Here is a 14,627-nt window from a genome sequence, read left to right as displayed (position 1 = left end):
CAATTTCCATCCTGCCCTTAAATATACCTGGACTATCTCTGACATCTCCCTCCCGTTTCTGGACCTCACCATCTCCATCACAGGAGAAAAACTAGTGACGGACATTTATTACAAGCCCACCGACTCGCACAGCTATCTGGACTACACTTCTTCCCACCCGGTCCCCTGCAAAAAGTCTATCCCCTACTCCCAATTCCTCCGTCTACGCCGCATCTGCGCCCGGGATGAGGTGTTTCAGACTAGGGCTTCCGAGACGTCCTCGTTTTTCAGAAAACGGGGCTTCCCCTCCTCCATTATAGATGAGGCTCTCACTAGGGTCTCTTCTACATCCCGCAGCTCTGCTCTTGCTCCCCATCCCCCCACTCGCAACAAGGACCGATTCTACCTCCCCCTCGTTCTCACCTTCCACCCCACCAGCCAGCGGATCCAACATATCATCCACCAACATTTCCGTCACCTACAACAGGACCCCACCACTGGCCATATCTTCCCATCCCCTCCCCTCTCTGCGTTCCACAGAGACCGTTCCCTCCGCAACTCCCTGGTACACTCGTCCCTTCCTACCCAAACTACCCTAACCCCGGGCACTTTCCCTTGCAACCGCACGAGATGCAACACCTGTCCCTTTACCTCCCCCCTCAACTACATCAAAGGACCCAAACATTCTTTCCAGGTGAGACAGAGGTTCACCTGCACCTCCTCCAACCTAATCTATTGCATCCGCTGCTCTAGATGTCAACTTATCTATATCGGCGAAACCAAGCGCAGGCTCGGCGATCGCTTCGCTGAACACCTGCGCTCGGTCCGCATTAACGCAACTGATCTCCCGGTGGCTCAGCACTTTAATTCCCCCTCCCATTCCCAGTCTGACCTCTCTGTCATGGGCCTCCTCCAGTGCCATAGTGAGGCCCGCCAGAAATTGGAGGAGCAGCACCTCATATTTCGCCTGGGCAGTTTGCGGCCCGGTGGTATGAACGTCGACTTCTCCAACTTCAGATAGCTCCTCTGTCCCTCCCTTCCCCTCCTCCTTCCCAGATCTCCCTCTATCTTCCTGTCTCCACCTATATCCTTCCTTTGTCCCACCCCCGACATCAGTCTGAAGAAGGGTCTCGACCCGAAACGTCACCCATTCCTTCTCTCCCGAGATGCTGCCTGACCTGCTGAGTTACTCAAGCATTTTGTGAATAAATCGATTTGTACCAGCATCTGCAGTTATTTTCTTATAAGACCAGACTTCTTCAGTGTTCTTAGGTAGAACAGTCGTTGCTGTGCCTTCTTAACCATATAACCATATAACAACTACAGCACGGAAACAGGCCCGTTCGGCCCTACCAGTCCACGCCGACCACTCTCCCTGACCTAGTCTCATCTACCTGCACTCAGACCATAACCCTCTAATCCCCTCTTATCCATATACCAATCCAATTTACTCTTAAATAATAAAATCGAGCCTGCCTCCACCACTTCCACCGGAAGCCCATTCCATACAGCCACCACCCTCTGAGTAAAGAAGTTACCCCTCATGTTACCCCTAAACTTTTGTCCCTCAATTCTGAAGCTATGTCCCCTTGTTGGAATCTTCCCCACTCTCAAAGGGAAAAGCCTACCCACGTCAACTCTGTCCGTCCCTCTCAAAATTTTAAAAACCTCTATCAAGTCCCCCCTCAACCTTCTACGCTCCAAAGAATAAAGACCCAACCTGCTCAACCTCTCTCTGTAGCTTAAGTGCTGAAACCCAGGCAACATTCTAGTAAATCTCCTCTGTACCCTCTCCATTTTGTCGACATCCTTCCTATAATTTGGTGACCAGAACTGCACACCATACTCCAGATTCGGCCTCACCAATGCCCTGTACAATTTTAACATTACATCCCAACTTCTATACTCGATGCTCTGATTTATAAAGGCAAGCATACCAAACGCCTTCTTCGCCACCCTATCCACATGAGATTCCACCTTCAGGGAACAATGCACAGTTATTCCCAGATCCCTCTGTTCCACTGCATTCCTCAATTCCCTACCATTTACCCTGTACGTCCTATTTTGATTTGTCCTACCAAAATGCAGCACCTCACACTTATCAGCATTAAACTCCATCTGCCATCTTTCAGCCCACCCTTCCAAAAGGCCCAAGTCTCTCTGTAGACTTTGAAACTCTACTTCATTATTAACTACACCACCTATCTTAGTATCATCTGCATATTTACTAATCCAATTTGCCACACCATCATCCAGATCATTAATGTAAATGACAAACAACAGTGGACCCAACACAGATCCTTGGGGTACTCCACTAGACACTGGCCTCCAACCTGACATACAATTGTCAACCATTACCCTCTGGTATCTCCCATTCAGCCATTGTTGAATCCATCTTGCAACCTCACTATTAATACCCAACGATTTAACCTTCTTAATCAACCTTCCATGTGGAACCTTGTCAAATGCCTTACTGAAGTCCATATAGACAACATTCACAGCCTTGCCCTTATCAATTTCCCTGGTAACCTCTTCAAAAAATTCAAGAAGATTAGTCAAACATGACCTTCCAGGCACAAATCCATGTTGACTGTTTCTAATCTTGACCAACGCAGCAGTGTTATTGGACCATGTTAGGTCCTCCGAAATGTGAGTGCCCAGAAACTTGAAGCTGGACACTCTCTCTACACTGTCCCCGTTGATAAAGATCGGGGCGTATTCCCCATTATGTGACCTACGGAAGTTGATGATCAGCTCCTTGGTCTTGGTGGTATTTAGGGACAGGTTGTTATCAGAGCACCAGTCCGCCAGGTTCTGCATCTCCGCTCTGTATTTTGTTTCATCACCGTTGGTGATCAGCCCGATCACCGTTGTGTCGTCTGCAAATTTGACAATGGTGTTGGTGTTGAATGCAGGAACACAGTCGTGTGTGAAGAGGGAGTAGAGCATGGGGCTCAGAACACAGCCCTGTGGTGTGCCGGTACACAGGGTGATAGTGGAGGACAGGTGCGGGCCCATTCTCACTGCCTGCGGTCGCTCCAGCAGGAAGTCCAGGATCCAGTCGCATAATGACGAGCTGAGGCCTATCTGGTGGAGTTTGGTGATGAGCTTGGTGGGGATGACCGTGTTGAAGGCAGAGCTGTAGTCAATGAATAGCATCCTCACGTACGTGCCCTGTCTCTCCAGGTGAGTCAGGACAGTGTGAAGAGATGGCGTCTTCTGTGGATCTATTTGCCCTGTATGCAAATTGATGCGAGTCCAGTGAGGCAGGAATGCTGGATTTGATGTGTGAGAGGACCAGCCTTTCAAAGCACTTCATGACTATCGGCGTTAGGGCAACCAGACGGTAGTCGTTCAGGTTGGTGATCTTTGCTTTTTTCGGCACGGGCACTATGATAGCCGACTTCAGGCACTTGGGAACCATAGCCAGAGATAGTGACAGGTTAAAGATCCTGGTGAATACCTCAGCCAACTGTTCAGCTCAGTCCTTGAGTACCCTTCCTTGAACTCCTTCCGGGCCTGCAGCCTTGCGTGGGTTGACCCTTTGCAGAGCGCGTTGTACTTCCTGTGTGCTCAGTTGCAAGACCAGTCCCTCTGCCTCGGCTGGGGTTCTTCCACTCAAGGTGGTGTTGCCAGTTTCGAAGCGGGCAAAAAAGGTGTTTAGCTCGTTGGTTGGTGTCATATCGCTGTGGGGGCAGGCAGGGCTGCTCTTGTAGCCAGTGAAGTCCCTGACACCCTGCCACATGCTTCTGGTGTCCGTAGTGTTGAAGTGGTCTTCCACCCGTTGCCTGTGGGTGTCTTTGGCCCTTTTAATACCTCTGTTCAGGTTTGATCTGGCAACACTGTATGCTGAAGTGTCACCAGATTTAAAGGCATTGTTGCCCTCAGCAGGTTCTGTACCTCCTTATTCATCCAGGGTTTCCGGTTTGGGAACATCTTTATTTCCTTGTCCTCCGTGACATTCTCCACACAGCAGTTGATGTAGGAGAGCACAGTGGATGTGTATTCCTCCAAGTCTACCTCTGAACCGCAGGTCCCAGTCGGTGCGATCAAAGCAGTCCTGGAGTTGTAGGGTGGCATCCTCGGGCTATATTTTGACCGTCTTTATTGTAGGTTTGGTCTTGCAGATGAGGGGTTTGTATGCGGGCAGTAGAAGCAGTGAGAGGTGATCGGATTGTCCCAGAGGTTGGCAGGGGAGAGCTCTGTAAGCGTCCTTTATGTTGGTATACAACTTATCCAGCGTGTTTGAGCCCCTGGTAGGGCACTGCACATGCTGGTGGAATTTGCGGAGGTCGACGTGATTAAAGTCGCCGGCAACAATGAAGGCGCCGTTGGGGTAGGCATCCTGCTGCTTGCTGATGGCCGAGTGCAGCTGTGCTAGCGCTAGGTTAGCATTAGCCTGTGGGGGAATGTATGCGGCCATGATGATGACCACAGTAAACTCCCGAGGCAAATAGAACGGCCTACATTTGAGCAGTACGTACTCTAGGTCTGGGGAACAGTAGCTCTCTATTGCGGAGTTGTTGGTGCACCAGTCATTGTTGATGTAGATACAGAGTCCTTTGTTCTATCGGCCCGCTGTAGTGACCGGTTCGTGAGCTCCACAGCCCCATCGGGAACCAGTGCATTGAGCCACGTCTCCGTGAAGATCAGCGCGCAGCAGTCTTTCAGGGATCGCTGGGTGTTGATCCATAGCCTTACCTCATCCAGCTTGTTGTAGAGTGACCGGACATTGGCGAGAAAGATGCTTGGTAGGGATGGTCTTTGTGGGGCCCTCCGTAGCCTGGCCTGCACCCCCACTCCTGCACCCCCGCTCTCTGTCCATAACCTGGCCTGCACCCCCGCTCTCCGGCCATGTTTTTGCTTCCTCTCCCTGCGCTGGCTCCGTCTCCATCCCTCCGGTGTGGTGGTCCAGGGGCCTGTTCTACCGAGCTCCGTCGGGACTTTGGTGAGGGTTTTGTGGTACTCACCAGCCAGTCTCTCGCAGCCGTGTCCGATGTTGAGCAGCTCCGTGCGGCTCCATGTGCGGTCCGCCTTCCGGGAGCTGCAGTGCCTTGGGGGATGCTCTGCCGCTGCCGTTGCCGTTGGACCTGCTGTTGCCGTTGCCGTTGGACCTACCGCTGCCATTGGCCCTGCTGCTACCGCTGCCGTTGGCCCTGCCGCTGCTGCTGGGTCCGAACTCACCGCCACGGGCTCCGACTGGATTCCGGTGCAGGTAAGGTTTTTCCCACCGCAGCTGGGCTGCTCCGTTCGTGGTTTGCAGCACTTTGGAGAGCGCGATTGTTACGTGTACCGAGGTATGGCGAAAAGCTTTTTTGTTGCGTGCTGTCCAATCAGCAGAAAAACGAAACACGATTATTATGAAGCCATCCACAGTGAACAGATGTAGGATAAAGAAAACACACTTTGTGTAACATCAAGTCCAGTAAAGCCCGATTAAAGATAGTCCAAGGGTCTCCAATGATATAGATGGTTACCAAGATCGTTCTCTAGTGGGTTCCGATGTTGGCTCTTGTTGGGGAAGAAACTGTCCCTGAATCTGGATGTATACATTTTCACTCTTCCAGACCTCATGATTTCTTGGTTATTGCTTTGATGTGGCAAGTACTGGAAAATTTGCAGGTGATATTTACTTCTAGGAACTTGAAGCTTTCAAACGTACTTTGGGTCTGTGTTCATTTCCTGAGGTCGATCACGAGCTCCTTTGCTTTGCTGGCATTGAGAGTAAGGTTGCTGTCATGACACCAGGTTACGAGGTTCCCAATTTCCTTCCTCTACTCTGTCTCGTCATTATTTGATATCCAACCCACAACGGTGGTTTTGTCTGCAAATTTGTAAGTTGAGTTGGATTTGAATTTGGCTGCACAGTCGTGCATGTATAAGGAGTAAATAAGGGAGCTGAGAATGCATCCTCGTGGAGCACCATTGTTGAGGATCCAGAACACTAGGGGTCAGGAATGTGGCTGGATTTGCAGATTGGGCCAGGGTCCAGAGAAATTGTCTATTTCCTGCTCCCTTGATTCTGAATGGATTTACTGCAGCAGAGTAAAAGAAATACGTTCCAAAATCTCAGCTAATGGAAATAGAGATCTTACTCATCCTTACTCATTACTTATCATATGGTATCAATCTGAGAAGTTGACTCTTTCCATTCCTTGGACACGGTCGGATCTGCTCAGGGCGGCACGGTGGCGTGGCGGTAGAGTTGCTGCTTTACAGCGAATGCAGCGCCGGAGACTCAGGTTTGATCCTGACTACGGGTGCTGTACTGTGCGGAGTTTGTATGTTCTCCCCGTGACCTGCGTGGTTTTTCTCCGAGATCTTCGGTTTCCTCCCACATTCCAAAGACGTACAGGTTTGTAGGTTAATTGGCTGGGCAAATGTAAAAATTGTCCCTAGTGAGTGTAGGATAGTGTTAATGTGTGGGGATCGCTGGGCGGCGCGGACCCGGAAGGGCCTGTTTCTGCGCTGTATCTCTAAATCTAAAAAAATCTAAATCTAAAAATCTAATTGGAGAGTTGCAAAGGACCCCTTGTTTTTATTTTAGGTTCTGTTTTGGACATCCAATTAAAGTTATTTAATTGACAATCCGGGAACTGGAAGTGCACAATTAATTTAGATATGTTTCCTCGAGATTAAGCATAGAAGTAATGCATTGGAGCAGCAATGCCTTTTCACCACTTTTGATTTGTAAAATGTAAAGATAAGTAATGCACTGGGAATTATTTTTTGTAGGCAGGATGGGATTGAGGAGTTGCAGTAAGACATTAATCTGACAACCAGGCCATTTACGGATATACATCAGTGGGTCAGGCCGCATCTGTGGAGAGAATGGCCAGATGACATTTCTTCTTGTAGGGAGTGATGAATTTCTTGAACTTTCTCCCCTGGCAGGCTGTGCAGGTGTGAAAGTTAAAGAAGTGGTATATTGTTTTTTAAATTTAATCAAGGATTTAACGGCTATGGAGAACTGGCATAGAAGAGGAGATGAAGTCCAGGGTTGATCAGCAATTACAATATTGAATGCTGTGGTAGGCTTGGGGGGCCGAATGGTCTACTCCTGCACCGATTTCGTTAATCACTGGAGTAAATTTTAATTCCCAAAGAATTAAGTGCTGCCCATGTTGATGACGAAATGGAAGAATGGCTCAGTTCTTTCCATAATCCCCCCTTTTGGCCAAACAGGACAATCCTAAAAGGTGTTAGTCAGCATCTTTATACAGGTATTTATTTCACAAAATGCTGGAGTAACTCAGCAGGTCAGGCAGCATCTCAGGAAAGAAGGAATGGGTGATGTTTTGGGTCGAGACCCGTCTGAAGAAGGGTGTCAACCCAAAACCGACTCGACCCTGTCCGGGTGCAGCCCTGTGGAGGGAAGTGCCCTTTGCGAGTAAAATGCGAGTCTTTGGCTGCGAGTCTTCGGCGAGGAGGCTAAGATGAGGAGAATACGCTTGTTTTTGAGCCTGAATTGTTTTTGAATTCACTAAAGTAATGGCAGACAAGTTGGTGCAGTGTGTTTCCTGCAGGATGTGGGAAGGTAGGGACACCGCTGGAGCTTCTGGGAGCTACACCTGCAAGAACTGTGCCCAGGTGCGGCTCCTGAATAGACGTGTGGCGGAGTTGGAAAAGCAGCTGGAAGACCTCAGGGCCATCCGGGAATGCGAGAGTTTCCTGGACAGGACCTACTGTGAGGCTGTCACGCCAAGGGTCCAGGTCGGGTGAAGGTGGGAGACTGTTTCAGGGGGGAGCAAACGTGGACTACAGGAGACTGTGCCTATTGCAAACAGGTACACCCTCTTGAGAACTGTGGGGGCAGAAGACGCCTCTGGTCCGAGCGGCGGACGTGTTGGCAGATCTAACCCAGGCAAGGAAACTCGACCGGGGAGACCGAAGTCAGGACGAGCCATAGTAGTGGGTGACTCCATTGTCCGAGGTACGGACAGTAGATTCTGTGGCGGCAGGCGGGACTCGAGGATGGTCTGTTGCCTCCCTGGTGCCAGGGTTCAAGACATCACGGAGCGGCTTCAGAACATCCTAGCGAGGGAAGGCGATCAACCAGAAGTAGTTGTGCATGTGGGCACGAACGACGTCTGGAAGAGGAAGGAGATACAGCGACATGAGTTTAGAGAGTTAGGAAGAAGACTGAGAAGTGGGACGTCGAAGGTGGTTGTCTCTGGACTGCTACCTGTACCTCGTGCTGGTGAGGGCAGGAATAGAGAGATCGGGGATATGAATGTATGGCTGAGGGTTTGGTGCAGGGAGCAGGGATTTAGATTTCTAGACCACTGGGATCTCTTCTGGGGTAGGGGTGACCTGTACAAAAGGGAGGGGTTACACCTTAACAGCAGGGGGACCAACATTCTGGCAGGTAGGTTTGCTAGTGCTACAAGTGCGACTTTAAACTAAGTAGTGGGGGGGAGGGGTTGACAAACTGGGAATATGAAGATGGAGTTAAAGGGGAAGCGAATACAGGAGAAATTGCAAAGGACTCTCGAATGAATGGGGAGGGAAGTTCTAGAAGGGATAAGAGAGAAAGGTCAGGGCCAATTGTGACCGGTGTGAGAGGGGAGGTGAATACCGAAATGAAAGTGTTGTATTTAAATGCGCGAAGTATAAGAAATAAAGTGGATGAGCTTGAGGCGCAGTTAGACATTGGCAAGTATGATGTTGTGGGAATCACTGAGACATGGCTACAAGAGGACCAGGGCTGGGAACTGAATATTCAGGGAGACACAACATATAAAAAAGACAGACAGGTGGGCAGAGGGGGTGGGGTGGCTCTGTTGGTGAGGAATGATATTCACTCCCTTGCAAGGGGTGACATAGAATCAGGAGATGTAGAATCAGTATGGATAGAAATGAGGAATTGTAAGGGTAAAAAGACCCTAATGGGAGTTATCTACAGGCCCCCAAACAGTATCCTCGACATAGGGTGCAAGGTGAATCAGGAGCTAAAATTGGCATGTCGCAAATGTAATGCTATGGTGGTTATGGGAAATTTCAACACGCAGGTAGACTGGGAAAATCAGGTTGGAAATGGACCCCAGGAAAGAGAGTTTGTGAAGTGTCTCCGAGATGGATTCTTAGAACAGCTTGTACTGGAGCCTACTAGGGAGAAGGCAATTCTGGATTTAGTGTTGTGTAATGAACCTGATCTGATAAGGGGACGAGGTAAAAGAGCCATTAGGATGCAGTGATCACAATATGATAAATTTTACTCTACCAATTGAGAGGGAGAAGGGAAAATCGGAAGTGTCAGTATTACAGTATAGCAAAGGGGATTACAGAGGCATGAGGCGGGAGCTGGCCAGAATTGACTGTAAGGAGGCCCTAGCAGGGAAGACAGTGGAACAGCAATGGCAGGTATTCCTGGGAATAATGCAGAAGTTGCAGGATCAATTTATCCCAAAGAGGAGGAAAGATTCTAAGGGGAGTAAGAGGCACCCGTGGCTGACAAGGGAAATCAAGGACAGCATAAAAATAAAAGAGAAGTACAACAAAGCAAAGAAGAGTGGGAAGCCAGAGGATTGGGACTCTTTTAAAGAGCAACAGAAGATGACTAAGAAGGCAATACGGGGAGAAAAGATGAGGTACGAGGGTAAACTAGCCAATAATATAAAGGAGGATAGTAAAAGCTTTTTGTATGTAAAGAGGAAAAAAATAGTTAAGGCAAATGTGAGTCCCTTGAAGACAGAAGCGGGGGAATTTATTATGGGGAACAAGGAAATGGCAGACGAGTTGAACCGGTACTTTGGATCTGTCTTCACTAAGGAAGATATAAGCAATCTCCCAGATGTTCTAGTGGCCAGAGATCCTAGGGTGACAGAGGAACTGAAGGAAATCCACATTAGGCAAGAAATGGTGTTGGGTAGACTGATGGGACTGAAGGCTGATAAATCTCCCGGGCCTGATGGTCTGCATCCCAGAGTACTCAAGGAGGTGGCGCTAGAAATTGTGGACGCATTGGTGATCATTTTCCAATGTTCTATAGATTCAGGATCAGTTCCTGTGGATTGGAGTGTAGCTAATGTTGTCCCACTTTTTAAGAAAGGAGGGAGAGAGAAAACGGGAAATTATAGAACAGTTAGTCTGACATCAGTGGTGGGGAAGATGCTGGAGTAAATTATAAAAGACAAAATTGCGGAGCATTTGGATAGTAGTAACAGGATTGTTCCGAGTCAGCATGGATTTACGAAGGGGAAATCATGCTTGACCAATCTTCTGGAATTCTTTGAGGATGTAACTAGGAAAATTGACAGGGGAGAGCCGGTGGATGTGGTGTACCTTGACTTTCAGAAAACCTTTGACAAGGTTCCACATAGGAGATTAGAGCACATGGTATTGGAGGTAGGGTACTGACATGGATAGAAAATTGGTTGACAGACAGAAAGCAAAGAGTGGGGATAAATGGGTCCCTTTCAGAATGGCAGGCAGTAACTAGTGGGGCTGGAACCGCAGCTATTTACAATATACATTAATGACTTGGATGAAGGGATTAAAAGTACCATTAGCAAATTTGCAGATGATACAAAGCTGGGTGGAAGTGTGAACTGTGAGGAAGATGCTATGAGGTTGCAGGGTGACTTGAACAGGTTGTGTGAGTGGGCGGATGCATGGCAGATGCGGTTTAATGTGGATAAGTGTGAGGTTATCCACTTTGGTGGTAAGAATAGGAAGGCAGAGTATTATCTGAATGGTGTCAAGTTAGGAAAAGGACGTACAATGAGATCTGGGTGTCCTAGTGCATCAGTCACTGAAAGGAAGCATGCAGGTACAGCAGGCAGTGAAGAAAGCCAATGGAATGTTGGCCTTCATAACAAGAGGAGTTGAGTATAGGAGCAAAGAGGTCCTTCTGTAGTTGTACAGGGCCCTAGTGAGACCGCACCTGGAATACTGTGTGCAGTTTTGGTCTCCAAATTTGCGGAAGGATATTTTTGCTATTGAGGGCGTGCAGCGTAGGTTTACTAGGTTAATTCCCGGAATGGTGGGACTGTCATATGTTGAAAGACTGGAGCGGCTATGCTTGTATACACTGGAATTTAGAAGGATGAGAGGAGATCTTATCGAAATATATAAGCTTTTTAAGGGGTTGGACACGTTAGAGGCAGGAAACCTGTTCCCAATGTTGGGGGAGTCCAGAACAAGGAGCCACAATTTAAGAATAAGGGGTAGGCCATTTAGAACTGAGATGAGGAAAAACTTTTTCAGTCAGAGTTGTGAATCTGTGGAATTCTCTGCCTCAGTGGAGGCCAATTCTCTGAATGCATTCAAGGGAGAGCTAGATAGAGCTCTCAAGGATAGCTGAGTCAAGGGGTATGGGGAGAAGGCAGGAACTGGGTACTAATTGAGAATGATCAGCCATGATCACATTGAATGGCGGTGCTGGCTTGAAGGGCCGAATGGCCTCCTCCTGCACCTATTGTCTATTGAAACGTCACCCATTCCTTCTCTCCTGAGATGCTGCCTGATCTGCTGAGTTACTCCAGCATTTTGTGAAATAAATACCTTAGATTTGTACCAACATCTGAAGTTATTTTCTTACACTATCATTATACAGGTAGATTGTTGTGAGATGCACAAAGGCATGATCAGCATTATATTGAACCATGATAAGCATGGTTATGCTGATAAGGCAGCTGGGACCAAGCAAAGCCCTGGTGGATTGTAGGTGATGTTGGAGTATACAAGACAATCAGGAGGGGCATGAAGGGGTATGAGATAGCTATGGCAGAGAAAGTTAAGACTAAATCTAGAGTGATTTATAAACGTATTTTAACTCGGGAGAGAATAGGTGCCTTCAAAGACCAAAGAGAACATCTACGAGTAGTCACAGAATGTTGGCGAGGTTAGCACAAAATATTTTACCTAAGTTTTTCCCAGAGCAGAAACGTGAGGATGAGGGAACTCGGAAAATTAATTGGGCGGTCTTGGGAATAGTCTGTATTTCTGTAGTGGAGGTAGTGAGCATCTTAAAATGTATAACAAAACAAAGGATTGCACATGCTGGTTAACATACAAAAGGACACAAAGTGCTGGAGTAACACAGCAGGCCAGACAGCATCTCTGAAGAACAGAGCCCAGTGACTCAAAATGCTGGAGTAACTCAGCAAGAAAAGCAGCATCTCTGGAAAGAAGGAATGGGTGACATTTCGGGTTTAGACCCTTCTTCAGACCCAAAACATCACCCATTCCTTCCTTCCAGAGATGCTGCTTGACCCGCTGAGTTACTCCAGCATTTGGTGTCTACCTTCGATTTAAACCAGCATCTGCAATTCTTTCCTACACATAGATAGGTGACGTTTTGGTTACAGATCCTGCTTCAGACAGAATGGTCTCAACCAGAAACATCACCCATCCATGTTCTCCTCAAATACTCCCTAACCTGCTGAGGTAATCAAGTAGGTTATGTCCTTAAAAAGTGTAAAATCGCAGCAGCCTCAGTAGTTACATCACTGTATGAAACTAGAGAAAAAATTGTGGGGGCCCAGGTTGAGCCATGTATCATTGTAAGCCGCCGGTGAGATGCCAGAAGATTGGGGATTGGCCGATGTGCTTCTATGAAGAAGGCTTGCACAAGAAAACCTGGGAACGATCGACCAGGGAATCACGCTGGAGGGGATTCAACAGGGGTTGAACGGCGCCAATTCCCAGTCTGCAGTGTGACCCGGACAGCATCCTGGGTTATGGGAACGCCTTCTGATTGGTGGAGGAAGGGATTGTGACGCGTCCCCCTCAGGTATCCAATCAGAGCGTCTGAGCAGTGTAATTATTCGTCTCTCAAACCGACCAATAGGATCTGTTCATGCCCCATCCCTCATTAGCATAGGGTGACGGCGCTGTCTATTTAATCCACGCTCCGAATAACTTTTTCCGTCTTTGATTAAAATCCTCTAAGAAAATGCCGGAACAGCAGAAAACAGCTCCCAAGAAAGGCGCCAAGAAAACCTTACCGAAGCCAGTGGACAAAAAACGCAAGAAGTCAAGGAAGCAGAGTTACTCCATCTACATCTACAAAGTGATGAAGCAGGTTCACCCTGACACAGGCATCTCTTCCAAAGCCATGGACATTATGAGCTCGTTCGTCAATGATATTTTTGAGCGGATCGCGGGCGAGGCGTCTCGCCTGACCCATTATAGCAAGCGGTCCACCATCAGCTCCCGGGAGATCCAGACCGCTGTGCGCCTACTTCTGCCCGGGGAGCTGGCCAAACACGCCGTGTCGGAAGGGACAAAGGCGGTGACCAAGTACACCAGCTCCAAATAAATATCCACAGAGTACGGACAAAACAAATCGAAAACCCAACGGTTCTTTTCAGAACCACGTATATTTTCGGTAAAGAGTAAATAAAAATTCGCCACGTAATTCTTACAGACGTTGCTCTCAAGATTTTTGCTTCGAATTGAATAAACTTGTTCCACATTTAAACATCGGCTGCCCGGGATACCCCTGGCAGAACTGGAAAACCACGGAAAGTCCACAATTACTTTCCGCATGTGGGGCCCTCTGTAATTATACGTAATGCTAATTTGGAGCTGACTACTGTGGTCAGCATATATTTACGTGCTTGTTGCTAGTCTTTTAATTGTTAATTAATTACCTCCTCCCCGTGTTGTGACTCTCCTGAATCCCACGACAAGTCGAGGCGGCATTGAATTCGCGGACTTTTCACAAAACAACTACACAGTATTGAGAGAATAAACTCAGCGGGTCAGGCAGCATCTGAGGAACACGTGGATGGTATCGTTTCCGGTCAAGAACATTCTTCAAACTCCACGAGTTTCATTCACCGCAGTTTGCGAAGAGAAACCCGTCCATAATCTGCAGCTATTTACACACTGACCATCCATTGCCGCTAATGGACGCTCAGGAACAGTTATTCTACTTTCGATTTGTAACCAGTTGAAATAAATGTGGTGAACAACATTCCCATAAACTCTCGGGATGTTAACTTAGACTTAAAGATAATGGTAAAACTCAGATATATATGTATGTGCTTGTGTATGTATATATTATATATTAGACTTTCTTTGCAAGTTAACCGTTTTTCAAATATCAGTTATGTGCGGAGGTGAGCTGGTGGTTAAAGAGGACGCAGTATGCGCTCGGCAGATACTACAGCAGAAGAAAGCTGTGAATGAAACCAAGGCTAAGAAGGCACTTAAACCAAAGCTGAGGCGGAAACTGTAAAGAGAACGGGATAAAACGAAATAATGTAAAACATGCGTGTCGGAGCCATTTTGCATTTATTAGTTTTTTTTGCTTATTAATATCATTACTTTGTATCCTGCTGTAGTGCCTACGTAGGGGCTGGGCGGAGCTAGAGAACGGGCAGTTGGGTACGTGTTGAGAAGAGGGGGGGGGGGTGAGCCAAGGAGGTGCTGACAGAGGGTCAGTCAGAGGCTCCGCCAAAAGATTTATTAGCCAAGATTAATACAAACCACGAAGTTATATCTGGCAATTCATATCGATCGCATAGATTGTGGTAAGATATGCAATTTTACCTAGCAATTAAAAACCAGTCGATGACAAGAGATATGCCAATATGTTTATTGCACCTTCAAATAAAGAATACTAACTATTAAACGTCAAGGAGGATCTCTGTTATTATTTGTTCGAGTCACTACGCTTATCGCTGACTCGGTCTATG

At 47.7% G+C, this 14,627-nt stretch overlaps 1 protein-coding gene across 1 annotated transcript; it reads left to right on the top strand.

Annotated features, from left to right (window-relative positions):
* The first annotated feature begins 12,862 nt into the window (after nucleotides 1-12,862).
* Nucleotides 12,863-13,243, top strand: LOC144591022 (histone H2B-like). Its single transcript, XM_078395369.1, has one exon. The coding sequence runs from the start codon at nucleotides 12,878-12,880 to the stop codon at nucleotides 13,241-13,243; it is 366 nt and encodes a 121-aa protein (XP_078251495.1). The 5' UTR covers nucleotides 12,863-12,877.
* The last annotated feature ends 1,384 nt before the right edge of the window (nucleotides 13,244-14,627 follow it).

Source organism: Rhinoraja longicauda, unplaced genomic scaffold (genome assembly GCF_053455715.1).
Source record: "Rhinoraja longicauda isolate Sanriku21f unplaced genomic scaffold, sRhiLon1.1 Scf000511, whole genome shotgun sequence".
In the NCBI taxonomy this organism is placed as follows: Eukaryota; Metazoa; Chordata; class Chondrichthyes; order Rajiformes; family Arhynchobatidae; genus Rhinoraja; species Rhinoraja longicauda.
This window is presented reverse-complemented; position numbering and strand designations above follow the sequence as displayed.

Excerpts from the sequence above, each read along its gene's own strand:
- LOC144591022 (XM_078395369.1), top strand. The coding sequence starts at position 12,878 with ATGCCGGAACAGCAGAAAACAGCTCCCAAGAAAGGCGCCAAGAAAACC.